Source organism: Lygodium microphyllum, chromosome 28 (assembly GCF_053477565.2).
Source record: "Lygodium microphyllum isolate KBCC chromosome 28, Lygodium_microphyllum_v1.1.10, whole genome shotgun sequence".
Classification (NCBI taxonomy): Eukaryota; Viridiplantae; Streptophyta; class Polypodiopsida; order Schizaeales; family Lygodiaceae; genus Lygodium; species Lygodium microphyllum.
Genome location: NC_141162.1, coordinates 103084887 through 103112177, shown reverse-complemented (window position 1 = coordinate 103112177; position 27291 = coordinate 103084887). Strand labels below are relative to the sequence as shown.

The 27291-nt window shown below is 42.7% G+C and overlaps 1 protein-coding gene across 4 annotated transcripts in view; it reads left to right on the top strand.

The window, feature by feature from the left end:
• Positions 1-27291, top strand: part of LOC148011820 (NagB/RpiA/CoA transferase-like superfamily protein) — a 91003-nt gene that overhangs the window by 51842 nt on the left and 11870 nt on the right. For all 4 annotated transcript variants that reach the window (XM_087670007.1, XM_087670006.1, XM_087670009.1 and 1 more), the window contains exons 6-7: positions 26474-26530; positions 26691-26808. In XM_087670007.1, coding sequence (XP_087526133.1) covers positions 26474-26530; positions 26691-26808 — 175 coding nt within the window. The remainder of the gene's footprint in view (positions 1-26473; positions 26531-26690; positions 26809-27291) is intronic.

Genomic DNA, 27291 nt, shown 5'->3' with positions numbered 1-27291 from the left:
GCTCACTCTATGCTGCTAGCAGCAGAGCTTACTGATTATCTAGGGATCAAGGTTGTTAACACCTTGGTGTACATCCTCAACTGATGCTCGACTACGGCTATCCCTCAGTGGACTCCGTACAAGGCATTCTTTGGCGATTGGCCTGTAGTGTTCCACTTTAGAGTCTTCGGGTGTCATGCCTATACGCACACTCCTGATGATCACATAAGAAAGCTCACTCTCCGAGCTGATCTCTTGTTCTTTGTAGGTTACATCTCTGAAGCAAAAGTCTAGTGTTTGTTCGATCCTTGGATAAACAAGGTGATTGTTAGGAGAGATGTAGTTTTTTAGGAGAGTGATATTGTGCAATCATTTGTACCAGACTCTAAGCCAATTCCTCATCCTACATTATTAGAGATAGTGCCTACTAAGCTAGGCCTTCTTCTCACTCATGACCAACACGTAGATTCTTCCGTCCCAGGCCTACTCTATGAGACTTATTACCTCGTTGATACAAGGAGACCATGCAGGATTTGAGGATTCTTTCATTGGATTCCACTCTAGAGGGCCCTAGAAGATCTTTCGGCTTGCCTCTCAAGCTTCATTTGCATTGCTATTTACAATTGATTACATAGCGCATTCTAAGCCAGATAGTTGGTAGAAGGCTCTTCAGCATCCCCAATGGCAAGAGACCATGGAAAAGAAGCTTGAGATTATTGATCGAAATGAGACTTGGACCCTAGTGGACCATCCAAGCCACAAGAAAGTCATTTGGATAAAGTGGATCTTTCAAACAAAGCTAAAAGCGGATGGAACTTTAGACAAATAAAAGACTCGCCTTGTAGTGCAAGGATTTTGATAGAAGCAAGGCATTGACTATGAAGAGACCTTTGCTCCTACTGCACAGATGACATCATTAAGTTTGTTGGTTATGCTAGTCGCTCACTACAGGTGGTAGATCTATGAGATGGTCGTCAAAAGTACCTTTCTAAATAGTTATCTAGAGAAGGAAGTCTATGTGAAGTAGCCACTTGGGTTTTCTTATATTGACCGGAAAGAGAAGGTCTTCTGCTTGCACAAAGCTCTCTATGGGCTGAAGCAAGCATCTTTGTCTTGGTTCAAGAGGATGGATGGATTCGTTGAAAGTCACGAATACCATTCTACCCCTTATGACCGGAACTTATATATACATATCAATTTAGAGGGGACCGACTATATCCTACTTTATATAGATGATTTGTTGATTACTGATTCAAATTTTGCTGCCATAGTAGAAATCAAGGCCAAGATTTGTGCCACTTTTGAGATGACAAACCTTGGTTTATTGTCTTATCTCTTGGAGATGGAGGTAGTTCACTCTGAGGGCTATATTTTTGTGTCTCAATATAAGTATGCTCTTCAGCTAGTGGAACAATATTGCTCCGATCAGATACATGACTTGTAGCCATACCACTTGAGCACACCTATGGATCTGTAGTAGGGAAATTTCTTTGGTTGATTCATACTAGGCTAGATCTAGCTTACTTAGTCAATCTACTTAGTCAATATTTCACTGCACCTTGCATGCCACATTGAATTGCTTGTTGGCATGCTTTGAACTTGGGAATCACCTCTCTCAAGTCTCACTCTCTCCTCAAGGATCATTGTCATGAGGACATGTATTTTTGAAACCTCACTTAATGTGTGGATTAATTTTTAATCACATGGTTTAGGATGTCAAAGGCAAAAGTTGTTATAAGTTATGTTGCATAGGTACTTGATGGTGTCTTGTGCCAGTTGTTGGACTAGGTCATTCATTTGGCTATAAGTATTAGTTTTGGTGACATTAAAGAAGTGGCATCTAATGGTACCTAATGCCAATTTAATGGTCAAAGATGGCGCGGAGATACTCGGAAATGGAAGTTGTCTAGCCAATTTAATTATTGACTAGTCATATTATTTTTTTGGGCATCGAAATAATTATTAGATTAAATTTCAGTATTTAAAGACTGAAAATTAATCTTTAATTATGGATAATGCTGGAAAAACCATTTGGGAAGGTTGCCACTTGGCAAAAATGCCAGTGTAAGTTTGAAAAACGTCTTTAGAGAGTGGAGAGAGGCATGTAGTGCATTCGGCCTGTAAGAGAGAGAGAGAGGATATGTTGCTAGTTTGATCTACAGCCATTGGAGGACCTTCTGAGGCAGCTAGGGGCAAGAGAAGACCAATCAACAACAAGCGACATCATCTACAGGTTGTTGAGACAGGGTAGCAATAGTAAATGACTGATTTTCTTCAATTCTTTGCAAAGTTTGAATTTTCTCTCTCCTCAGCATTCTCTCTCATCTCCCAACCTTGCTCCGAGGATTATAGCATTGAGATCACCTGAGGTTGATGAATTTCAAATTTCTCTACTATAAACCCTAATTTGCAGCAGAAATTAGGATTTACAACAGCCTCGGGAAGTGTGCCAAAAATTGGAAGTTCCAGGACTTCGATTCAACAGGATTGAAACTATTTTCAGTCAAATTCAAGTGGAGGGACCAACAAATCAATGAATTTGGGCCATTTTCCATCTCCATCAAAGTGGGTGAAGGCCAATTGATTACTTGAATTAAGGGGCAAATCAGATTAAAAACTTGCTAGTCATTTTGGATAGCAAGGGGAGTTGGAATACCAAAAGGGATTGGGAAAATCCCATTGTATATCAACTTTTTCTTCAATTAAGTTAAATAAATACCGAAAGGGATGCAAGTTTTGGAGTCAACAGGGTGTCCATTGTCCAAGATTGCGAGTTAATTTGTATTTCTCAGTTTTGCAATAAATGTTGTTGCTGTAACTAAGTTGTAATCAAGGAATTATCACTAATCCACGGAAGGAAGATTGGTTTCACTCATCCTCTTCCTCTTGTCTCCAAGTATCAACCTCCCATCCCCTCCCTCTTCAAGCATCATCTACTCTTCCCCTTTTCTTTTTGCCCCATCCCCTCCCTCTTTATTGTTCTTCCGAGTTCCCCCCATGCCCTCCCTCTTCAAGTATCATCTCCTCATCCCATCCCTCTTCAAGCCTCTCAAGTTCTCACTCTCTCCTCTTCCTCCTATCCCCTTCCTCTTCAAGCATCATCGTGATCAGAGTGATGAGTCTCGACTTTGTTCTCTCCATCCGGCCTTTCCTTGGCACCTCAGCATCATGACATGTGAGAAGCATGAGGCCTTGAATTTGCATGCAACCTAGCTTCTTCAACATCTTTCCAAGACGGAGGGGAGGGGGAGTGGCTGTGTGCAAGGCGATCCCTTAGCACATTGCGGATGAGATTCTCACCAAAATGAGAGGGAAATCCACTAGAGAAGGAGAAACTGGCACATCGGCGAGGTCACCCACATCTATGTCAACTTGTGAGGAAGCCTCAAATGTAGACGTATCTTCAACCAATGCAGGTGAGGCCTCCATAATTGGTGGTACCGACTCCACATCCACTTCCGGCTCCAGTATTGGTAAAAGGAAAAGGCTAGTAGGGGCATGCTCATTCGGTGCCCTCTAAGATGGACTAGGGGTGGTTCAAGTGGTTTGCAGACATATGTGAGGTGGGGCTCCAGTAGCTCTTATCTGGTACTTGATGATGATATCTCCCCCTTGCCTACAGTTACACAACCATTGCCTAGGGAGCCATCATTTGGTGATGATAGTAACCTCATCAGTGAGGATGAGTATGAGAGTGTCTCATCATCCGATGCCGAGGGGTCATCTTTAGACTCTCTTGATGAGCGCTCTGATGATGATGATGATGATAATGATGATGATAATTATGATGTATGATGTATCATTGATGATTGTCTCTACTATCTAGATTGGTAGATTCTACTCTTGACTCTTGAATCTATCGTGACTCACCTGACTCTTGACCCCTATGATAGTTGTATCATGTATGATCATTTATCTTATTTTGTAATGGCATGGCTATAGCCTATTTTCACTTTAAACATGTGTCTCATCATTTACACTTTTTTTAAAAAGTAAGTTGATTTTTTTCGTACTAATATCGTACCGTATCTTATAAAATCATAAGTATCGTTTGGTACCGTATTTTATCGTATTGTACTGTACCGTATCGTACTTTTTGTACATGATAACCACGGTGTTTAATAGGCAGGTGTTGCAATATATTCTACCTAGGATTAGCTTGGGTACACCCTTCCCTACCTCTTTAGCTTGATGGGGAGAGCGTGCAACCCGCCATCTTTCCCTTCTAGTTTGAGAGGAGACGGCTTTCTTCTCTTGGTTGTCACAGGATGGTTTTATAGTCTTTGATTTAGACATTTGTATTTTATACTTTTGTATTTTCATCCGCACTATCACGAGATGTGATTGTAAAAGGGCATTGGACAAGTAAACAATTCCCCTATGAGGGCATTGTCCAATGGCACCATTTGCATTGCATTTTGCATGAGCATGCACCTCTTGCATAACTCCAATGGATCATTCTATTCGTATAAACATGCATCTCTACGGATTTATCTCTTTTCGGTATTTTGAGTGGTTGACTCTAGATCCACCATATTCATGGCAGTGCATATAGTAGTCTTCGAGGCAGTCTCCCTTGCTTGCTTAGCTTGTCTAGGTTGCTATCCACATATTTTTTTGACTCTCCATATACTCACCATATTTGCTTCACCTACCCTTAGCCCATTCCTTCGCCATTAACACCTAGTAATGGTAGAGTTAGCTTGCTTGTTTTGTAAAGGTCTTGGGTTTGACCCTCTTTGTTTTTAGTCTTCCATTTATCACTTAATTGACCGCAATCTATACTTTCTAAACGAACACTCCCAAAAAAAAGAAAGATTCATTATGGTTCCATCGGCCTTTGTAGGACTTGGTAGGCCACTAGGCAACTGACGTGCACTCTTTGTTCGATGCCCTAGCCTCTCTAGGGTGACCAATTGGACTCCCTTGGTAAGATAACCATCGCCTCCATAGTCTTGATAGGCCTCTGGGCAGCCTGACGTGCATCCTTTGTCGAATGCCTTGGCTGCTTTGGGGTGGGATGCCTTAGTGTAGAAACAAAAACAACCAAATTTGGGTTGGCCTTTTGTTCTAGCTCATTTTTGTGTCTAAGAGAGCTTGTGCCCGAACATAAGCATTATAAGCCTCTTGAATAGTCCCAAAAATGCTCATTTAATGTAAAAACCCTAAAATGGAGAGCAGTTTGAGAGTTAAAATGGGGAGAGATTCTAGACTGCTGAGGATCTGAAACTTTTCTATAAATAAGCATGCTACCCTCCATTTAGCCTCATTCTCGTTTTTGCAGGTTTTAGGCACTCTAGCTTCACTATCCACACCCCGTTCACAGAGGACATTTCAACCGAAGCTGCCCGACATTCTCTCTATCCATGAAGCACATATTTCCAGCCTCCATTGCACAGTCTACATTGATTTCTGCTGCATTTGTTGATTAGCCACATCGTTTATAGTTGGTAACCTATTGAACAGCTGTGTTTATGACCAGTTGCTGTTGTACAGACTGCCACATCATCAAACCTGCGTTTTTTTTGCTGCTGTGAGCTTGCCATCAAACTTGCATTTTGTTGCCGTCCACTTGCCACATCTTCATCATCAGCTGTATTTGTTGGTTTTCTCTCCTTTGCTTGTTTGACATTGATCTAGCATCATCCTTTGTTGTTGTCAGATATCTTGGAGGCTGCCTTGCTATGAAGTGGGATCCATCAGGAGTATGACACACTCTCCAACTCATTACCTCTGCCTTGGCCCTCTAGACATGAGAGTTTGAGGTTCAATATTCATTCCTTGCATAGTTTGTTTGTTGCATGAGTATTGAATATTCAATATTCATTCACTTTTTCATTCAATGTGTTCATTGTCTCTGAGTTACCCTAACCCTAACTATGTTATGTGCTGAGTTTATGCTTTGTCATACACTTTTATTTCTGTTTTTGCGTTAGGGTATTTCTTTACAGAGATCCATTCGAAAGTGGTAAACCATGCAATTTATCAAATATCATGAGATAATCAAGATACATAGCAAAAGATGAGTGGCAATTGCATAATGCATAGAGCTAGAGAGGGTAGCCTTGCCTCGCAGATTTGCTCAAGATTTTATGATTCATTCAAATTTGATCAATGATACAAGAATCATTGTTATCCTCGTGAACCAATAAATGACATGTTGGAATGCTGGTCCAAATCCCAATTCTTCACGCCTATGAGATAAAATTCTAATGCTTAGATTTCAAAGCGTTTTGCATCAATTTGCAACAATAGAACATCTTGGCTTGTACGTATAGCATATTGAATTGCCAAATAAACATTAACCAAGGTATTAATGTATATGCAGCATATGAAGAATTGTCAAATTAACTTTAGGCAATTCTTCATATTGTCTTACATCGAAAACAACAAAACTATATTGTTTTCGATGCAAGACAATATGAAGAATTGCCTTCAATTAATTTGCAATCATATGGGTGACAAGTTTGTAGTTGATAGCTAACTGGTATAAAAGTTATAGGCCTCTAAGCAACCAGAGATCCACATAATCATGGGATCATATTGGTAACAAGTTTGCAGGCGATAACTAACCGGTATCAAAGTTATGGGCTTCTAATCAACCAGAGATCCACATAATTACTTTTGAGGAAGTTACTTCGCCAATCCTTCCTTCCAAGCATGCAGTAATTGTCTTGAATGCCATGCATATTTATGAATTAAAAAATATATTTTTCAAGTTGTTCCGAAAAGCTTTGTAAATTTCAACCCCAAGTCCATCCACCCAGGAAATTTTACCAAGAATTTTGACATCGTGATACATCTTTCTTCAACAATAGAAGTCTCAAGCAAATAAGCATCAAAAGCATCCAAATCAGATGAATATGACTTAAAAACGCTTCTCTACTATTCAAAATATTTAGTGAGGCTAAAGGAATTGCAAATTACCGCAAAATTTCAAACTCAGACTTAGAGGTAGTTTATTGATCATCATCTTTAATGAGCTACCTATTTCTGCACATGCAATATTTGCCACAATCATGTATGGCATGTTGCATGAGGCTGAATTCCACAAAGAAATCAAAAGCATCAAACTCATGTATCAATGCTTGCTTCTTAGTTTTGCCTTTTGAGTGCCAACATATGAGAATGACCAAGGAGCTATCCATTTGTGAGGAACATTGTTAAAATCCTCACAATCAAATGAGATTTGCAGCCATGAATAAGCAGCCATTTGAGCCCACAGATTTGTCACATGACCCAAAGCCCAAGGAGCATAAGCAACGGCTTTATAAGAGTCCCCAAAATAGCAAAGATTTATTGCAAGCTGTTTTCCATTCGAATCATTAGAAGCCAAAACAAGCTTCAAGTTTGTTGCAACCAAATTAAGCGCTCATATTTATCCTTCATACTTTTCTTTCGACCACTATTGGAGCTAGTCACCAATACATTTTTCTTACCCTTTCCCTTGGTCAAGTTTATTTTTGGACTTTTGAGATTGTGGTTGAACATTCAAGTTGTTCAGCTGAACATCTGATTGCGCCATATCAATAGCACAAGGGGTGTATAATGATATAGGCATTGATTTGACATGTGACCAAATCAATATTTAGCATAGCATGCCCAAAAAACATCCCTCATTGAGACTATTGATATTCATCTCTAGTTCTCTAAACATCTTGAACTTGAGGGAACAATCTTCTTACTTGTGTTCCAAAGCACATAGAACGTATTTTTGCTTCCATTTAACTTGGTGGGTGGGCATACCACTTTACTAAGCAAGTTTACAATGGCAAGAAGATACTCTTGAAGGTAACGAGGGAAAGCATATGCACCAATTTATGGCCAAGGAGGCAATTTCTCATAGCATAACCTATTTTTGACTCACCTTTGATAATTGTACCATAAAATTATGTTTTCCTAGAGGAACTTGGAGGTCTAACTGGCATCCACTTTTTGGTAGGCTTTTGCTTCAGCCTACTTGGATGAGTAGTTTGTGGCCACCTGGATTCGCTGTGGCTGCATTTTAAAGCTCAATTGATTGGCCCTAAAAGTCTATTCTCATTTTTAAAAGGGTTGATGTGCTATTGCAGGGTTCAGCTCCACCTTGTCCCTTGCTTGGGGGAATTTGAGGCATTGGCATTCCTCACAATGCTTAACATATGATGCAGCATCCTCATGAGAGAGGTAGATTGGCACTGTTGAGATTGGAGGATTTTCCTAGGCCATTAAAAAAAATCTCAGTGAGCATACTTATCTTTATGCATATGAAAACCTCTCAATATGTTTTGAACCCATTGCCCAACCTCTTGAACTGTAGGCACTTTCGTAGGGAAGAAAACAATCCTAGTTATCTCCTAATATCTATTAAGAGGTTCCAAGATGCTTGGAAGAGCTAGTTTGAATTTATTGGTGAGTAGAGAATCCACCATGTGAGGATACACTAGGGTTTGCATAGAAAACACCAAGCAGAGTATGGACACAAAAATAAGAATCAACTCAATTGCAAATGAAGAAGAAGAATGAGTGCAGAATGCTGTATGCATTAATAGTGGATGTGAGGAAGATTCAAGATACACAACTGTGGACTCAAGGAGCAGAGGCTGTCCAACAGCCATTTTCTCTCATGGAAGCATGCTGAGGGAGAGCATTGGAGATGGTGGTTGCCTATGAATGGATCCCAAGTGTAGTAATCCACAAATGTCGATGTAGAAACCTGATTGTCCCACACAGCAGGTCAGCAGAGGAAGATGAGGGCTAAGGGGGTTGTAGGCTGGAGTGTCAAACAGATCAGGTCTAAAGGCTGAGAAGACAGCATGCAGCAGGCTGTAACCTGGTGACAGGCTCTAGATGAGAGAGAATCGTTTGGAGATGAAAATGTAGGCTATTTCACGTCAAAAATTTGAGGCTTTTCACAGTCAAGCCCAAATTTCACCAAAATTCATCAAAGAAATGTGGGCTTTTTGTTAGAATCGTCCAAATCCATAGACATTGAGGCCAATTTCATTATCTACACTAACATTGGGGACATTGGAGCCTTTTCAATCACAAGTTCTTCAACATCATGAATTCTGCATGAAGTTGTGAGTTTTTAAAGCTTTTTTTTGCTTTTTCATACTGTTTCACCTTTTAATACACATTTGGTAGCTGCTTTGTAAAAATTCAATTTTACACAGCATGTTTGATTGGATGACATGAATTATCCGATGTGGGCATATATGATGAAGCATGTTTTGGTTACCAAACATTTTTGGGCTTATGTATATGGTTCTGAGATTAGGCATGCAAGCTTTGTTGTACAGAATGTTGCAGGCCCATCAAGTTAATCCACTATCACTAGAGGAATCTGCTCCAACTCTGCTGCACCTAGTTGAGATGGGATGGGAGAGATAACTAGGCACATGCTTTGATTGCATTGTCATGCAAGAGATGGGGTATTCTGTACATTCGGTTGTGCACAATCACCAAGGATGCTAGAGATGAACTGTTTTTTGATATTAGGTGTACAATGAGGCTCGTGTAGCCTACTTGCATAAATAACTTGAGATGGAGCACATGAGAGAGGGTGATTCAATAGATGCCTATATTACACATGTAAAGGATATAACGGAGTAGCTTGCAAATATTGATGAGAATTGCTTGCTTGCAAAAGAAGATGCTAATGCATACACATTTGATGCATTGGTATCATTATTTTTGCAAGAAGAGAAATCACGGGTGAATCACTTCAACATAAGTATGGAAAAGCAAGCATTTGCAGTCAACCATAGGAACAAAGGAAAATCATGGCAACCATCAAACTCAAAAGGTAAAGGCAAATTTGCCTCTTCTACAAACTCTTCAAGCACCAAGGATGACGGTGCCAAGAAAATGAAATGTAATTATTTCATGAAAAAGGGGCATATCATTAAGGAATGCAGACAGAGGATTGCAGTGAAAAAAGGAAGTAGTAGGGCATCACTATTGCTGAAAATTTAGATTACCTATGGAACATCACATTGAGCAAGTTTGGATATTGTCCAATCTATGCTTTTGTTATGCATTGTTCCTATGATTTTTCTTCTCATGCACATGGCTTGTTAGTGGTCAAAAACAACAATACACATTATTTTACTAGTGCCTCCAAGCCATAGTTGAACGAAATAGGAAAATGGAAAAGAAATGGAAACGGCAAGTTTAGAGAAGGGGAAAATAGAAATTCTATATCATTTTGTTGGGGGGGGGGGGGGGGGGGGATGGGAGTGAGCTTAGAGCCTAGGTGCTTAGAAGTTAGAACTATGAATACATGTTTTGTTAGAATTTGCTAATTTGGGCCGTGCACAATGTAGTTTGTGTGGTGTGGACACTTATTAAAGACTGAAGTGTCAATGTAGTGTGTGTACACCTAGTATCTTAGAAGATTAAAGTAGTGACACTAGGCTCTAGAGCAAATAAACCTAACTCTTGTTAGTTGGTGGAAGGTTGGTAAGGTTAATCCTTGACATAAACAGTGGTTGTACTTTCACTCTATCTTTCAGTTCAGCAAGTGCGGTATGCTCTTGCTTTAGCTCACACACAATCATTGTTTCTTGTTTCTCTCTCCTCCATAGCTAGTGCCATTTATCACATTTTGTATTGGAGCAGCTTATGCATGCAGGTTCCATTTAGCTACTGTCAGTTGGTGCCACTCTGCTCGAGGTCCTACTGCCACTGGCTTTGTTCATGCGAAGAAGAGGATGAAGAGTTGTTGAACTTTGAGTACCTGCCTACTAGCTTTGCCAACCCTGTCTGTAGCTCAGCAAGGTTGTCCAGTGCCACGAGCCTCTCCTGCTATTGCTGCCCGTTAGAGTGTCACCTGCTAGGTGCCAACCTACATGCGTCCCTACCAACAGCTTGTAGTTGCGCTGCCATTGCTGCCCACCATTTCCAGCATGTCTGCGTGCAACTTCAGCATGTGCCACCACCCTGGCCATTGCCTATCACGCCCGCGCCGTTTGTCTTGTGCGCTGCTTGCACTAGCACCTCCCACAGGTTTGGTTGCGTCGCCACCCTGGTCGTCACTGCAGCGACCACTACCCAGGCTGCCCATCTGATCCCATAGTACCAATAGATCTTAGGTCAACTCAACCGACTGCTCAAAGGTCTCAAACTCTGCGTGCACTTTTGAGGCACTAGCCAACATTTGGGACTTTTGACCAAATTGCCATTCTCTCCGTGTTTTCACACCCAAAGTGCCGACATTGCACAAGAATTGTGCAAGAAATTTGAGGCTCGTTAGTCTATTGGCTGCGACACACATCACGAGGTGCATGACGGCTACTGGTTATAGTTGGAACACATCCCAAGGCAACTTTTCGGTAGAATTTCAGACTGCAATATATTAATTTCTTGAATTTCTTAAAAATTTGTGAGAAGAAATTTGGGACTTTTGCTTGATATACATTCCAAGATAGGCAATAGGTCTTACAACAATATTATCTTACTGCTTCAATCATATTTGGCATTGAATTTTGGGGATTTTTAGTGAAAATTGGAAAGTTTCAGCATTAAATTGCTCCACTTGAGGGTTGTGATGTATTCCTTGGTTTGCCATTGTGTCACTGTATACATGCAATGACTTGATGTAAAGTTGAAAGGTGAATCTGTCCCTGTTGTATCTATAGCTACCATTTCTAAAGTAATAGAAAATCATCTTTCAACGTACTTGGTTTTTACTAAGGATAAAGATAATAGTGAGAATATTGGGAACATGTCTAAGTTAGAGAAGGATTGCATGTCATTTCTGAAAATGTATACTGATTGCTTCTCTCAGTCACTTCCAGTGCAACTATCGCCTCAAAGGCCAGAAGATCATGGCATAGATCTTATCCCTGGAAGTAGCCCATCTAATAAGCCACTCTACAGAGTCAATGCAACCCAACAAGAGGAGATCATAAATAAGGTGAATTCTTTTTGCATGAAATCCACTTCTTGGGGCATATTGTATCGGTTGATGGTATTTGCATGGACCTTGCAAAGATTGAGGCAATATGATCATGGCCAACTTTGATAAATGTGCATGAGATCTACAACTTCTTGGATTTATGTCCTAGGCCTTCAATTTTGACCACGTATTCGAGGCAGCTGTCAAAACCCTAATTTTTGTTCTGAGTTAGGGTTTATAAGAGAGGTGGATTGAAATCTTTTCCTTTGATGGCTTAAACTGCTGGAAATGCTAAGATAACTTGATAGATGGCTAGGGGATGAGAGAGAAATTTTAGAGTTTCATCGCGAGAAACACTGAAAAACTATTGTTGCCATGCTTAAACAACCATGAAAGCTATCATATATAGCTTAGGACCACCAAAAAGACCAGTGCGCCTTCTGTATGTTGTCATCTGCACTGGAAGGACCTTGGGCTGTTGTCATCTGCTTTTAGAGGGCTCCAAATTGCTGTTACTTGTTGTTGGACTAGTCCATGGTAGTTGCAAATCACATCAATAGCATCTCCTTGCTCTCTAACAGCCTCCTTCTCTCTCACAATGGCTCGAATAGACTCCATCATCACTAAAAACGTTTTTTCTACTTGCATGGGCAAGTTTTGCCAAATAGCGACCTTCTAATTCCTTTTTGCAGCATTATCCAACTTATTAAATTAATTTTCAAAATAGTAATTTTAAAAATTAATTTAAGAGTTATTCTAGTGCTCAATAAAGTAATTTTACCAGCCAATAATTAAATTGGCTAGGCCAATTTTTCTTCCAAGTATCCCTGAGCAATTATTAACCCTTAGACCAGCATTAATTAATTCATTAATGTCTAGTCTCTAATGTCACCACTAGCATTAGTGGCCAATAAATTGGTCTAGGTCAACATCTAACACTAGATACCACCTAGTACTTATCAGGCATAACTTATTACAACTTTTGCCTTTGGCACCCACTGTATCCACAAGGTCCTTGGCTTGTTATTATAAAACAACTATCATATGCATCACATGTTGTAAACAACCTCACACATTTGATTATGATCTTAATAAAATGTTATTGGCAAGATTAGAGCATCTCAAAATTTCTCCTCCCCGTGATAGGAAGAATGCTTGCTTATTGGATGATACAAAACTACTGGTGAAGAAGTCACACCTACATTACTATATGGAGCAGAGGTATGGGGTTGCAGCTTGTATCACAGGCGTCTTAGCCCACTCACTGATCAGATTGGAATAGAGAGGTATTATTATGATGGTTGGGATAGCATGAAAAGGCCATTGATCATGATGATAGCACGCATGATTAGGAGTAAGCCCTCCACTCCACATCCCATTGTCAGAGCAGAGCTAGGGGCAACACCTATAGTTACAGAGGCACTCTTCAGGGTAGTGACCTTTTGGCACAAACTATGGGAACTTCCACGCCTTAGATACTCTAGATTGGCACTAACCTCATCTACAAAACTAGCAGTTGGAGGCGAGAAGAACTGTTGGTTTTCACAGATGACTAGTTGGATGAGCCTACATGGTTTGGATATTGACTGTCTTCCACCTTTGGATTATAGCCTTGACTGCCCTACACTTTCTCTCAGGCGATCAGAGTTGAACCAGGTGATCAGAGCTGATATCTTGAGGATTGAGACAACAAGGACATGGATCCATTCACCACTCCCTCTAGGATCAAGGATGGAGTTCTACAGGAGTCATTTCTTGTGTCTCTTTGACGATGGTTTCACTATTCAGCGAGCATATATGGACACTCATCTCTCCCATAGCGTACGGATTGCTCTCGGGGACAGATTCGCACCTCCTCACATAGGCTTCAGATGGAGACAGGCAGATGGACAAATACCCTAGTAGAGGATAGGACTTGCTAGCTCGATGGTCTAGGGCCTGAGACGGAGGAGCACTACATACGCAGATGCACAATATACTATGATATAAGAGGACGGTATCACTGCCTCTTTGGTGATGGATTTGGACCCCTTCGTCGCGCCATGGAGTACGAGGACCAGAAATGCCCAAGTCTTTTCCTCTTGGAGCTCGAGAGGCGCTAAATTGCACTACTACGAGACAGGAAGCCAGCTCACCTAGAGGGACACACACAGAGAGCAGTGACAGACTTCTTCTACAGAGCCGACCCTACTAACACTACCAACCTAGCAGAGATAGAGCCACCCCGCCAGACACCTTACAGGCCACACCGTGGTGCCACATTGGATAGAGCCACTTCCCTTTGTCGAGCACGACGACCCCGTCTACCAGGACCACGTCCGAGGAGGCCACACCACAGTCGGATTAGAGCCATTATCACGAGACACCGTAGACTCACCACCAGGCATATCAGTGAAGCAGCTAGGGACCGCATCATAGCTGAGATCATGTGCAGATCTTGAGATCACCTAGAGCCCATAGTCCCCACCACACTTTTGTACATGGTTCTATCAGATCTGGTTCTCCTTTTCTTTTCTTTTCTTTTCTATTGATGGAATAACACTACACATGGTTCAACCCTAGTATAGTCCCATCATATAGTTATTTTCAGTATTGTTTCATAGGCCACCCACTTATTTGTAATGTTATCTTTACCTTGCTGATGAGATGACACTAGACATGGATGTACTCTGGATTTTGTCTCATAGGCCACATTGGCCTTATGTAGACGTTAATATATTTTTCTTTCTTTCTTTTCTTTCTCTCTCTCTCATAATGGGTAATTATATCGATTACGAAGTATAATATATCAAGATTACAAAGTATAGGTTGGCTCTAGGTCATCATGTATAAACCAAGTACAACAAGATGAGAATGCAAAAGGCATCCTAAGACTAGATAGACACAAAAGATCAAGAGTTTGGACAAGATTTAGCCACATGTGCTTAGGCCTTAGCTACCAATGTCTCCAATACACTATCTTCAAAGAAATACCCCAGCACCACAAAGGGATTGGATCTCTAATAAGGAAGAAGGCACATCAGCTAGGCAAGAGGAAGAACTTGGATATCTACGATCCCATGGAGTGATGACTCTACCATTAGCATCAAAAGCAAACTGAGCTGGATGGTCACGTGCGCGTGGCGATGATCAAGACGATTGCTGATGTTATTGGTGCTCCTAGGGGATGGGGGGTCCTTAGCGACAACAAGAGCTCGATTAGTAGGCACATCCAAGGATTTGTCTTGGCAATGCAAATAACTGTGGAGGGGATCCTGCAAATAAGAAGGGTCAGGAGTTGTTGTGGGGACAGAAGTCTCTTTTGCTTTGCCTTTATTGCATCGGGCTTCTGCCACCCCTAGGCTTTTAAGTTTGAGGAAGGAGCGGATTGCTTGCCTTTGGGCTGACTAGGCTGAATATTCTGTGGCTTGATAGAGTGGGGGGGAATGTTCTGACCCGTGTCCATGGGCTTATCCACCAAGGAACTCTTGTGATTTCAACATTTGCTCATGAAATTACCCAGTTGACCACATGAGGAATAGTTACCAGGAAAATATACCACTTGAGCTGAAACCAAAGAGGCCGTATGTCTATTCAATTGAGGGGCAACCGGTTGGGGTCCCTTCCTAGCAATATCCCACAGCATGCACAATCTATTTCTATTGGCTGCCTTTAGACCAAGGGGATACCAACAAATGGCCTTTGGTAGCCATTGCATCCTTGAGAAGGGCCTAGTAGACAGCTGGGCAATTTTCCACAGCCACCCATACTAGACATTGTTACTTCAGTAAATATTAGGATTTTGCAAGTGGATGCCGTGAGACAATATGCACCAATTGTTTCTCAAAGAAAAGGAGATCCTTTTGGAGAAGGAAATTGCGGATCAAAGCTGAGGGAAGGATGACCTCATAAAATCCACATGGACCAGTGAAGATCTTCTCCATTCCATCGGTTGCAATAATAGAGATCAACCAATGGTGGATCCTAGCAAGCTTCAGAATCTGACCTGTGAATAAACTTGCAAGAGAGGCTAAAAGATGATTGATGGAGCAGCTAATTCCCTACTTAGAACACCCACATTTGGAAAAAAGATACCATCAGGGAAGACTTGTTTGGTGGAGCAAAGGTTATAAAGTGATTGAGCAAGAGGATGGGACATTTGTTTGGGAGATCAAAGTCTTCTACCATCATTGCTTAAGGGTTTTGATGAGTATCCCTGTTGGATTCAATGAAGAAGGTGGCATAGAGCCTTTGGTTTACCCTTTGAATATACTGAATTTTGACTATCATACTTACGATTAAAGAAGCCGACAATGGCTAGATGCGTGAATCCTTTATGGACATATACATTATATTTTGATAGAGCATTCAAGGGTCCCAATAAGAAAGGGAGTATTGAGGTAGTCATTCGAGATCCCCGACGTAGAATCATGATGAAATTAGCAAAAGAGAATGACACCGTGCTTACGAAAAACTGAAAAGGAGCGAAGAACCTCTTGAGTGAGTACTTTTGTATTTAGAACCTCCACCGCACGAGTAGGGATAGCTTGATGATTATGCAAAACAAATTCTTGCAAGAGGGAGTTTGCGAACTTGAGCAAGTGTTTCCAATTCAGTTCTTGCAAACCCTGTGAAGCGTAAGCCACCTGAGCATATGAGCAAGGTGGAGAATCATCCAGGCCAGGGGACTCAGGAGCAGCAGTAAACTCATCATAAAGATACTTGCTGTGTTTGCTAAACATCAAGGTGGGGTGAAGCCATCTCATCAGTGCAGGCTACCATGTCTTCTTCTTCGGCTGCATCTTCTTCCACTCCCATGTTTAGACCCGGGGTGTGGGAGCCTTCGCTCAACCGCCAAGACCCACGGACCGCTTATTGCTTCAAGCGTTCCAAGCCGAGCACTAATGGCTACCTCTCACAATTCCGATGCGCCATCCATATCTACGGGTGTAGTGAGCTTACCTCCATGCCGATTGAGTCACCTCCTCTCCTGCGCACTCCGGTAGCTCCACGATCCAAGTGCAAGCTTCAAGCAAGCTCCATCCTCAGCTCCACGCTCCAAGCTTCATAGCCGCGAGCAAGAGAAAAGAAGAGAAGAGAAGAAGAGAGGGGAAGATGGAGAGCTTCTCCTCCCCGGTCCCTCACCCTCACACACTCACTCCCTCACACTCTCACACTCCCTCTCTCAAGCACAAGCTCAAGCAAGCAAGAAGAAGAAGAAGAAGAAGATGAGGAGAGCCACTTTTGGCCACACACAAGAATGAGTTTCTCATTCACTTTTCAACTTTATATACAAAACCCTAAATCCCTTTTGGGCGGTCATCCCCTTTTCCCCTTTTTTACATGGCCGGCCGTAGCCTAGGCCCTTTTTCCCATTGTCCTTCTATCTTCCTAGCTTCCTTTCCACCGCCCGTCTACATTTACAAATTGCACGAGCACTTGCGCTCCTTGAATTAAACCATGATGCGCTTGCGCTCTTTTACAAAAGTTTTGACTTGTGCTTTTCCTTATGCGTCTTTCTCCCTTATTTAGGACTCTTCTCCTTGTGCGTCATTGTCTTTCGTTTCTCTTTGCCTTGGTCTTTGTCTTTGTCTTTGTCTTCTGCATTAGTTTTTCCGGATTTTCCACTTTCGTTTGTTTGAGGGTTAACATTACCCCCCTCCTAGACGAGTGCCAGTCCCATGGCACTCTGCGTCGAAGGTAGCATGCGGAGCTTGCACCAAAGATGTGGGTGGAAGGGACTGTTGTGGTTTGCCTTGGAAGAGTTCTGATGTTGGTGCAGATAAAGGTCGTTGGTGGCACTTTGCTGTTCTGATTGGCTGGTGATATGATTGTTGTAGGTGGCGATAGGGCTACTCTTTATTGGGAATGGTCACTCATAGCTGGCAGGGGTGTTGGTGTTCTTGGGATGCTCATAGTGGATTCTGCTCGTGATGATTCTATGGTGGTCTTGCATGATGAAGTAAAGGACAAGAGTTCAGAGTTGAGTGTTTATGTAGAGCTGACGACGCTTTCGTTGGAGTCTTTAATACCTGCAATTGGAAAACCTCTCATGTGGTCTCTCCCTAAGGGGTAGTGCTAGTCTTCTTATCGTGCATAAGACATATTTTGATTAGTTTGGGAGACAGGTCAAACTCTAAGCAAGCCTGGAGTATTGTCCTGCACTTGAGGACCCAAATCGTGTATAGGTTATAGTGTGAATATTAAGTGAGTACACGTGCGTATTTAGGTATTACTTAGTTAGAAGGCTATCGGCTTGGTTCCTTGTACAGCACTGGGTCAGTGAAGCAAGGAGCTAAGTTGATGGAAAAATTTATCGATGAAGACGGGGAGTACACTTGAAGATTGCTTGAGACATCATTATGGTCTTGTCAAGGCAATGTAGCATAATTGAGCTCCTTGATGTCTTAGCTTTTGGTAGCTAATGGCTACTTGTAGTGCTTGAAAAGTATGGTGTACTTTTTCATTGTCTTTCATGCCTTGCTTACCACTGTTAATTGTAATGGCATTGAGATGGAGTGCAAAAGAATTGTCCAAGTGGTTCAGGGTGACAGGTCTAACCATAGGCAAGGCGAGCTCCCTAAGTATATCCTGCCCTTGATGTGCCTTGAACAATTGTGGGGGATGTACAAAGGGCTAGGGGATTAGGGATGGAGCCAGCCAACCAAGGTCGCTGGACGTACCTAATTTGAGGACCCCTAGGTGCGGTGCTGTGATCGTGTGTGTTTTTTTTTCTTTTTTTTTGCCCTTTTCTTTTCTCTTTTTGTTTCCTTCTTTTTTTTTCTTCACTTTTTTTTTTTTTTGTGGAAAAAATAAATACAATCAATGCCATACATTGAGGCTGTTAGCCTTTCATTTGGATTGAGAAATATTGGGATCCAAAGGCTATGAAGAATGGATATTACAGAGATGATTGTGTCACCAGCCTTAATGCTAGAGGAACTATTGTTGAGATGAAGAGATACACTTGAGATTTTGCAAACCTCTTTGTAACATGTGAGACATCGAACAATTGAGGTAGCACTTGAAGTGAGCTGTGCATGGACAAGGGCAGAGCATCTTGCGAATTGAATCCTGGATGATGAAGAGACGTTCGCCCTTGTTGAGAGCGTGGCTTTTACCCGAATATAGAGTTTGGCCAAGAAGGAGGAGGTAATCGATGATTATGTTTTGGCCATTCTCAGTTGCAATATGTGCTTTTTGCAGAGGTGTCCTTGGGTTCTCATCCAGTGGCACTTCCGTCATGGCTTTTGTTTCTTGGTATTCCTGTCACTTCCTCCATAATGGTTCTTTGTGGGGTTGGTGGTCTTGTGGCGACTTGGATATTAAACGCTTCTAGGCATTGACTTGTGTCATTCTGCATTCACTTGGAAAGGCGTGAGAGTACATGCAAGTCACATGCTTCAACCATAATGAAAATGTCCAGCTAAACAAGACATCGCCAACTTGAATCCCTTAGTTTTGACTTGATGCGTATCACCTGCACTTGGTCATCATTGCTCATGGGGTGTGTTGGCCTTTGCTTCTTTTGATATTATTTACACAGTCACAAAACATGTTGTTTATTTATGTACATGTTCATGAAACCATGTCACTCCGTGAGGATAAAAACCAATTGTAGAACTCAGGATTGTACTCGAGTGTGGCACACATATCTAGCTTCTGTGGTAGCCTACTTAGCAATAATAAATATTTGGCAACATCGAGTAGCATGGTGCCTTGTCCGAGTCTACTGGAAACATGTAGCTCCTCCTCAGTGAACATAGGTCGGGTCTCTTTGGGACGTTTTTCAAATTGGCTTCTACCCTCTGATTGTCGCTTTAGTTGCTCCATCTCTAAGAGATTTGGCTGGCAAAGCATTTCATTAAATGTCACGGTTAAGCGTAGTTCGTCAGCCTCCTCGTCAGAGATGAGTCGCATGCGTTCATGTAAGAGCTTGTCATAATGTCTGTCAAGATATTCTTGCTCTTCCCACGATAGTGGATAAGGCAAATATTCCTCAAGCTGCTCCCTAGGGAATGTGCCCATGTTTGCGAGAACATAGACACGTGCGAATAATTTCAATTTAGTGTCCCACTCGGTCAAGCACTCTGCCACATCTCTATGTTCTATGAGGGCTTGCTCGGTTGCTATCTCATGCAAAGTTCTAAGGGTTTCCTTGGGCTTTAGCATGGCTGGAGGCTCAGGCCTAGATGAGTAAGATTGATCAATGCGAGGATTGCTTATGCCTTCGAGGTTTTTATGTTTCTCCTGAGGCTTTATGGTAGTTGTGTCATGGTTCTCCTCGGATGTGACCGGCGTGGTCATAGCATCCTGTTGTGACAGTGTTGTATCCACTCTTGATTGATCAATGCAAGTTTCTGTATCGGTGGATTGAGTGTCGCAAGCAACGGTTGACGGTAATTGTTGCTTTGATTTATCAGAACACATGGATGTGTCTGAGATTTCACTGCTGTTAGGAGAGGTGGCAATGGGTTTATCTATGGATGAACCAGACGCTTTGTTCATCATCTCTTCAGTACTCTTGGTCCCAATCTTCTTGTCGTCTGCAGTAGCTTGCAACTGTCATTGTTTTCGTTGTTTTCTTCTCTTTCTCTTGGGCACTAGAGGTGTATCCTTTAAGGACTCAGGATCCTGAACTAGGTCAGTAGTTGATGTGCTTGGTTGGGCCTTAGCATTCTCTTTCTGTGGCATGTCGTCATGGGATTTTGCTACGGCCTCACTAGGTTGAACAGCCTTGCTAGGTTGCAAGGGTTCAACTACCTCTCTTTTTAGAGAGTCTAGCTGTCCAGCTAATTCTCCTCTGTTCCGTCCCGCATTCGATTGCATTGACAGTTGCTCCTGATTAGGCATTTGCTCTAGATTTTTGTCCTTATCTATTAGAACCTGTCTCCATTGCTTCTTGTCAAGGTGAGTGTTGTGTTTAGAACTGTTGTTCTCTTGCTCTGGAGATTTGGGTGACTCTAGTGTAGAACCATGAGACGATTTAGGGTTTTTGTCATGTAGGCTTGGAAGAAACCAATTGAAGAAGTCAGGGTTGTATTGATGGGAAGCATAGAGATCTAGGATTGCAGGGTCTTGAGTGAGGCAGAAGACATATGCGCTGACATCAAGTGCCATGCTCCCTACTTCTAGCCTACTAGCCACGTGTAGATCTTCTTCTAGAAGCACTTTATCATACAAGGGATGTTTTGGACAGTGGTAGAAAGCTGGACATCATGGGCAGTTGCCAACACTCTCAATGAGGTCGGGGCAATGTACGTGGAATCATGTATTAATGTCCAAAGGGCTTTCCTTTGCTCAGCAAGTGTCATTAGTCGGTGGCCAATTTTGGCTGCCAAACTTTGGTTGGAGTACCAATTTTGTGCAAAGCCCCTTTCGTTTGATTGCTTCAAGCTTTTCCTTGTTTGTCTCACATAGAACTGTACAAAATGAGGGTATCAAGCGCAATTCTCTAGTTGTGGCTTTTGAGATGTCCTTTATGACTTCTTCAACAATAGCTGCATAGCAGAAACAAACATGTTGCTGCTCATACCAAGTTAGTGGTTCAGCTATGAGCTTTATGTGCTCTGGTGTTGGCCTTCGGATGTCCACATGGACGTATGCACGTGTGATGGCTGCCAGCTTGTGATCAAGCTTCACCATGCACTTCATCTCTGGTTCATTGGTCAGATGCGCCATTTCTTTGGCCAAGTCTTCAAGAGATTTATCGTCAAGCCTAGGCTTTAGGTGCTTTGGAAGGATTGGAGGTGTCAAGCATGTTTGTTGTGACATCTCTTCCAAAGGTGAACTGCTAAGGACATGCTCCGCAATGGTCCCTGATTGGAAGTAGTGATGGCTAGTTCAGTGGACTGGCTACCATTGGTAGACTAGGGTGTCGAGTCCTTAGGCAGATCAGAAGTGGTCGTGTCTTTTGTTGCCCTTTGCACATTCACTTGTGCAACTTGAGCAGCGGCACGAGGTTGCTGCTGCCGTGCTTCACATGTCCATTTAGATGAAGAGGATGTAAGAGATTTGGGACTCCTACGTGGGCTTGGCACTGACTAGAGAATTTGCTCGTGATTGTTAGACGATTCTATCATTAGCTTTGTTGAGCAATCAGCCTTATCATGAGCAATGTTGTGCCTGTAGTGCTCATTATCCTCTTGGGAAGTCAAAGACTCCTTGGGTACTAGTAGACCTTGTGCACGCTCGACAGTTACCTCTGATATCTGCTTGCTAAGCACGGTAGGCTGAGGATCTAGTTTTTGATAGGTCATGTTTGGTTTCTTGATTTCAATCGTGAGGGGCTCAATCACTCCAATATTTTTGGTTCGAGACTTGGATTTTCGTTTAGGTTTCCTCCTACACCTCTTTGCTTTTGACATAATTTGGGCTTCTAACAGAGGTGGTTTAGCAGGGGGTTTTGGTACCCAAATCCATCGGTTGTCTACATAATATCCTTGAGCACGAAGCAACGCCTTGGATATCCATCGTGGTGTTGTGCTAGCTCTCCATCGATGCCTTTGTCTATAAGGCTTAAGCTTCTTTCGTGGTCTTCTACGATATTTGTAAGTCCAAACCCTATCATTGGCCTTATCTCCTAACCTTTTTGTTTCAAGTGTGGCCTCACTCACTGGTTCTCTCCGTTCATCCTGCGCTTGTATCAACTCTTCCCACAACTCCTTGCTCTCATTACTAGGCTTGCTTGGTATGTCAAAATGCTCCTTGCCCTTCCCTCGAGGTTTGGTGAGGTCACCCTTGCTAAAAGTCGTGATTATCCTCACACCTAGTAATATTAGGTGTATCCTCTGTGCTATATAGTCGGCTTCACACTTCATTGCCTTTTTGAAGGGCCTTTCTAGGAGGATTTCCTTTCCACAATTCTCGCTATTTGGAGGAACATAGAACAGGACTGGCAAGCTTTCTGTTTCAATAGTTACAAGGATTCTGCACTTCCCTAGAAGTGCTTGTGGGTGTTCCCCGTAAGGATTAAGAGTTGCGTCAGTCGATTTGAGCTCTGGTTGACCTAGTAGAGTCCATGCTTCGTAAGTCAAGATATTGGAATCTGCTCCTTCATCAATGAGAGCATCAACACTATGCTCTCTTTTTGCAGTGAGTTTGACCCTAAGATAAGCAGGTGGCACTATGTCTTCATCTTTCGGATCTTGGTTTACAACTTCAAGCCTTCTGATACATGCCTTTGAGTCCCTAACTGCACAGTGAGACGTGGATTCTCTACTGAGGTCTTGGGTCGTCTGTGCAGTGCTGCTCAAGGTGCATCTATCGTCAGGACTGTCATGTCTAGTCATCCTCGCATTGATAGCTTGATGATGATGCATTCTGCTTCGACTCAACGCAGTTTGAACACAATGTACATGTGTTCTTGTGGTGTGGCCTTTTTTCCCTTGATGGCTAGACTGGCCCGTTGAGGTTCTAGGGTCTTTGTTTGTCTTTGTTTGGGTATGGGCTTCTGTTTGTTGCTTTGTAAGTGAAGATCTATGCTTGTGTAGAGCCATTACTACACTAGGGCCTAATCCGGAGGACCTGTTGCGGCACGCATTTTCTCTCCAGCCTACCGGGGGAGGTGCAGAGGGGGCACCTCTGTGGGGGTCTTGGGGAGGGGGGGGGGGAGGCAGTCTCCCCCGGCCTGAAGGGCCGTTACGATAAATACCATGCATGATTGGGAGGACCTCTAGTAGCAAATTTTTGAACTATTTGCTGTGGCTTTTAGCCTAGTGATAGATCTATGATGTGTCTTTGGCTCTATACGATTTCTGGAGTCTATTTTGATGGTGGCAACTCAGTTTCTGGCCAAAATGGAATTCTGAAAAAATTGCAGTTTTTGGGCCGAGTCCCAAATTTGGCCGGCCGAGGGCCAATGGCCAAGTGGGTGTGGGCCGAATGGGCCGAGTCGGCTAGGCCGAGTGGATCGCTCGGACGGGCCAAGTCGATGTTAGGGCCGAGTTGTCCGGGCTGAGGGCCGAATGTGAATGGGCCGAGTCAGCCGGCCAGGCCGAATGAGTTTTTTGGCCGAGTCGGCGGGGCCGAGGGCCGAATGGGAGCGGGCCAAGGGCCAATTTTGGGGTTCGGCCCAAAATGGCCGTCACTTGGACGGGCCAAACGCGGCGCAGTTTTGGCAGATTTGACGAATAATGCTTCGTTTTTTATGATTTTGGTCTTGAGGGGTCATACAAACTTTCAGAATCCAAGAATAGACATGAATGAAGGATTCTATACCCCTGGAATAGCAAATGACCTTCAAAGTACAAATCGGCAAGCAAATCAAACCCTCTTTCCCTGTTTTGACAGCAGAAACCCTAATGCTTATTTTCTTTGTTTTTCTTTATTTTCTCCTACTCTAATGTATCCAAATCATAAAGTAAATACCTACACTACTCCATCTCACAATATAAACCTCAAAAAAGCAAAAAATCTACTTGCCAAGGAGATCGAATACCATCTTCAACCCCCTCACTTCCTACCTATCTCAAGTAGCTGTTTGGGGAAAGCCCTTACTTCGATGCTTGATTCAAAGCGCGCAAGCGCTCAAGGCTTGAATCCATTTGTCCCGGCAACGGAACCAAAATGTGGGAGCCTTCGCTCAATCGCCAAGACCCACGGACCGCTTATTGCTTGAAGCATTCCAAGCCGAGCACTAATGACTACCTCTCATATAGCCGATGCGCCATCCATATCTACGGGTGTAGTGAGCTTACCTCCATGCCGATTGAGTCACCTCCTCTCCCGCGCACTCCGGTAGCTCCATGATCCAAGTGCAAGCTTCAAGCAAGCTCCATCCTCAAGCTCCAAGCTCCATAGCTGCGAGCAAGAGAAGAGAAGATAAGAGAAGAGAAGAGAAGAGAAGAAGAGAGGGGAAGATGGAGAGCTTCTCCTCCCGGTCCCTCACCCTCACACACTCACTCCCTCACACTCTCACACTTCCTCTCTCAAGCACAAGCTCAAGCAACCAAGAAGAAGAAGAAGAAGAAAAAGAAGAGGAGAGCCACTTTTGGCCAGTTTCTCATTCACTTTTCAACTTTATATACAAAACCCTAAATCCCTTTTGGGCGGTCATCCCCTTTTCCCCTTTTTTACATGGCCGGCCGTAACCTAGGCCCTTTTTCCCATTGTCCTTCTATCTTCCTAGCTTCTTTTCCACCGCCCGTCTACATTTACAAATTGCACGGGTGAGAACCCGGCGCTTTTTGAATTAAACCATGATGCGCTTGCGCTCTTTTACAAAATTTTTGACTTGCGCTTTTCCTTGTGCGCCTTTCTCCCTTATTTAGGACTCTTCTCCTTGTGCGTCTTTTGTCTTCCGTTTCTCTTTGCCTTGGTCTTTGTCTTTGTCTTCTGCTTTAGCTTTTCCGGATTTTCCACCTTCGTTCGTTTGAGGGTTAACACGGGGCTACAAGTGATGGATCCATAGCATCCTGATGCAGGCCTTCCATGAAAGAGCAGGCCCATCAGTTCATTCTCCCTCTGTCTCCCACAGGCTAACTTGCCCAATGCACAGCAGGCAAAGCAAGCTCATGGCATTCATGTGGCGCACAGTCAGGAACAAATGGTGAAGAACATGCTGCACAGAAGGATCAGCACCAAGCCGCAGGCAGGGAGGGGCTGCACAAACAGGCAGAGTAATAGGGTGGTGCCCCATACAGGCAAGGCGGCCTGACAAACAAACAGGACGGGTGTCCTCCACAGACGTGCAGGAAGGCAAGATGGCTCTTTGCACAGGCTGGGCAGACTTACAAGGCAGCTCCCAAATGCAGCAGGCAGACAAACAGGGCATGAGTAGTTTGTAGGCACGGGACAGGTAGTCCCAGGATGGAAACCCTAGGCAGCAGCATCAAGGGGTTCTCGCCATCTCTCTCTCTCTCTCTCTCTCTCTCTCTCTCTCTCTCTCTCTCTCTCTCTCGCTCTATATATGTGTGTGTGTGTGTGTGTGTGTGTGTTCCATACAAGCATAGCTGCTGTTCCTCATAGTCTCCGGCTCCAATACCCAACATTGTAGTCTCTAAAGAGGCCTCTTCTTATATGTCCTTGTTTCAAGCAATCCATCTTTCATGTCTTCGGGTTTGGGTCTAAACTCTAGATACCAGGTCCTCCTTTCACTGAGCCTCTCATATGGTTTGGCACTATAGCCCACTAGGTTGGTTGGTAAGGCAACCATTGTATTTATGATGTATTCAGTTGTATTTTCTGTTCTCCAAAAAGAAAAAAGCATTATCCTATGAGTGTTTGCATAACATCGAAGGTTCCTTCCCTTGGCCAGTACCTTTTGTGTTTCTGATGCCTTAATAGTAGCTGACAGTAATAGTAAATTAGCTGCTAAACACATTTGTGAAGATTCATTACATGAGTTACATTAACCATTCTGTTGTGTATTTGCTAATATTTCTCACCTATTTGTGCTACACCATGCACATTTATTTAAGTTGTCTATTGTCACATAGAAAAGTATGAACATTAGATGCAATCATATTTTCAGTACACCAAGTACTTTTTGATAATGTGTAATTACAATCCATGGTGACAGCAATAATTGGTGTGCATCCTGGATGGCTTATGGATCTGTTAGTTTGAAATCTGATGCCAATTTCTCTGCAACAAATTTGATTTTTTAAAAACTAATAAATTGATGTCATGTAGGAAAATTGGCTGGAAACTGCTGAAGAAATAGACGACTTATTCTTAGGGGTGGCAGAGGTAATATTTTTCTTTAACAGAATTTTTAGATTCTCACCAGTAAAATCATTCGTTTAAAGTCTTGGTTTTGAGATCCTCACCAGTACCGTCGTTTCAGGGGAAATTCTCATTATTACAGTTTTCTGAATTGATGTGGTTAGACTAATATAATCTTCTTCAGGTTTGGAGAAGGCCATCCTTTGGTGAGGCAGGTCCTTTAGGTGGTGATTTCCCACTTATAACCAGTGGGGGTCATTTTGTGCTGGATGTTATCTTCACTATGCCAATTGCAAGCCCAGGTGTCTTGTTTATTCTGTGTCTTGAATCTCTGGTCAGAAATTTCAGAAACTTGTTTGTTATTTACACACGTCAAGATTTTATTGCTTATGAACTCTGAAGATGTTACTCACTTCAATTTGGCCTATGTTACGCATTCAAGTATATTTTGAGGACACATTACAAAGTTAGCTTCTTTTGGGTTGCCTCCAGTAAAGCATATTTTTGCAACATTGTCATTTCTAGAATCTCTGGCAATAAAGCATCATCATGCATAACATATATACAATCCAATTGAGACCATGTCACTGTATACTGGGCCGAATGAAAGGTAAAACCCAAGGGGGATAGGCAGAGCCACAGCCAAAGATCTTGTTTGAGAACAGCCAATGCAAAATCATCCCAAGCCTGACTCTCTGGTGCATCCATCATGGGGTGCTCCGAGGTGGCTGTAATGGATCGACACACATATTGAAATCATTCATTAACAAGCCCGGTCTACCAAG